General features: G+C 44.2%; 1 protein-coding gene across 1 annotated transcript; it reads left to right on the forward strand.

The window, feature by feature from the left end:
* The first annotated feature begins 590 nt into the window (after positions 1-590).
* LOC103194564 (olfactory receptor 8S1-like) lies at positions 591-1,541 on the forward strand. The gene has a single exon (XM_007937975.2). It carries the CDS (start codon positions 591-593, stop codon positions 1,539-1,541), a length of 951 nt encoding a protein of 316 aa, XP_007936166.2.
* The last annotated feature ends 763 nt before the right edge of the window (positions 1,542-2,304 follow it).

The raw sequence follows: 2,304 nt of genomic DNA on the forward strand, positions 1-2,304 counted from the left end.
TCAGTGGTTTAAATCCTTCAGCTGCTTTGTGAGAAAAAAACAAGTAGCATTCTACTTTCATAAATATATAAAGCCTTAAAAACTGCATGGAGGCACTTGTACCCTGTCATATAGGGTCACTATGAGTCAGAATCAATTCAGTAGTAATTAATTATTTCTTTGTTTTTTGGCTCCACTTCATAATCCAAAACTCAGAATGTCTCACATAAGATGAGTTAGTTCTACATTTCTTGACTTTGAGACCAAAACAAAAAGGCTTGGAACTAAATGGCTGTATCATCCAAAACAATCTAAGTACCCCTGTCCTCCTAAACATACTCTTAATGGTCAAAGCATATAATCTGATTTAGGTTCCAGAAATTTTTATATTCACTGACAGGATTAGTGACAACTATTGAGGGGGCCAAAGGCAGAAAAGTTGAAAGTCACAGTTGTAGTTTGCCTCTTTTATTTTTAAGCTGAAAACAGTATTGCTTGGGAAGTTCTGGGATGTGGAGATGATATTCTGATCATTAGACATTACTCTGATTACTGACCCATTACTTGTGGTAGCACTGATTTTTTTCTAGGGATAGAGTTTATAAATCACTATGAACAATCTCACTGTCTTCTCCGAGTTCATCCTCCTTGGGCTATCTGCTGACCCCCATGCTCAGGCTCTGCTCTTCGTGCTCTTCCTGGTGATTTACCTCCTGACCTTGATGGGGAACCTGGTGATGATCGTGGTGATCAGAACTGATCCTCACCTCCACACCCCCATGTATTTCTTCCTCAGACATCTGTCCTTCATGGACATCTGCTTTTCTTCAGTCACCATGCCAAAAATGCTACAGAAGAAGAAAAATATCTCACTGTGGGGCTGCATTACCCAGAGCTCCTTTTTCATGCTTTTTGGGGAGACTGAGAATTGCTTGCTCTCTGCCATGGCCTACGACCGCTATGCTGCCATCTGCCACCCTCTATTGTATTCCATGATCATGAACAGGCCTCTCTGCATTACAATGGTCAGTGTAGCATGGGTGATGGGGTTTCTGTACCCACTAGTGAATAATCTTTTCATCCACAAGTTACATTTTTGTGGGTCCAACACCATCCCCCACTTCAGCTGTGAGCTACCTTCCCTGCTCCCGCTGTCCTGCACTGATCCCACTGCCAATGAGTTGCTTCTGTCTGGGTCAACTGCATTTCTGGGGCTTCTGTCAGTTCCACTGATCCTCTTCTCTTACTGCAGAATCATCTCTGTCATCCTAAGCATTCACTCCTCTGGAGGCCAAGGCAAAGCCTTCTCCACCTGTTCCTCCCACCTCACCGCGGTGCCCTTGTTCCACGGGACAGGTCTATTCAGGTACATCAGCCCTCCCTCAGACTCATTTTTGATGCAAGTGGTCTCCATTCAGTACAGTGTGCTCACATCTTTGCTGAACCCCATCATCTACAGCCTCAAGAACCAGAAGGTGAAGGCAGCTCTACAGAAGATGCTGAAGCAGCAAATGCATTCATTAGAGGAGGGAGTCTCTGTGTGGTGTTCAGTCAGAAAATGAGGAGAAGGGATTTACAAAAACAGAAACATCTTCCAAGCAAAAAAGACATTTTAGTTCAGAGGTTCTAAAAGTGTCATGCCCAGGCCAGCAACATCAGCATCACCCATGAGCTGGCTAAAAACGCAGATTCTCTGGACTCACTGCAGAGGTACTGAATCAGAAATTATGGACTCAGAGCTCAAAAATCTGTGTTTTAGCAAGTCTACCAAATAGCTATCAGCCATGCTCAAGTGCCTTAGGCTGGGTTCTCCACAGGAACAAAACATACACAGACACACAGACACACACATGCACGCACACATACATACAAAGATTTCAAAGAAATGGCTCATGCAGTTATGGAGGTTGGAACTTCCAAATCCTTGGGTCAAGTATCAGACTGGAGGCTTCTTCTGATCACATGGTTTCAGGGACTGATGAACCTAAAGTCTGCAGATGAGGTAGCAGGTTGCTGGCTCATGTCTCGAGATGTAGAGGTCAGAGGAGAAGGAGCCAAGGCAGGATCGAGAAGAAACCAGCTCTGCCAGGACATTCATCTGTTTTAGATGAAAGTCACACTCCCCAGGAAACTATTCTGTCAATTCCTGGAGCATTATAAAGTTCTTACATATATACATACATATATATATAAAGAGAGAGAGAGAGAGAGAGAGAGAGAGAGAGAGAGCGCTCTGGTAGCATAGTGGCTAAAGCACTTGACTGCTAACCAGAAGGCTGGCGGTTCAAACCCACCAGCCACTCCTCAGAAGGAAGGTTAGGCAAT

The sequence above is a fragment of the Orycteropus afer genome, unplaced genomic scaffold (assembly GCF_000298275.1).
Source record: "Orycteropus afer afer isolate SDZICR_OR568_19922 unplaced genomic scaffold, OryAfe1.0 scaffold00045, whole genome shotgun sequence".
NCBI classification, from domain to species: domain Eukaryota; kingdom Metazoa; phylum Chordata; class Mammalia; order Tubulidentata; family Orycteropodidae; genus Orycteropus; species Orycteropus afer.

Coding starts and splice junctions, on each gene's coding strand:
- LOC103194564 (XM_007937975.2), top strand. CDS start 591: ATGAACAATCTCACTGTCTTCTCCGAGTTCATCCTCCTTGGGCTATCT.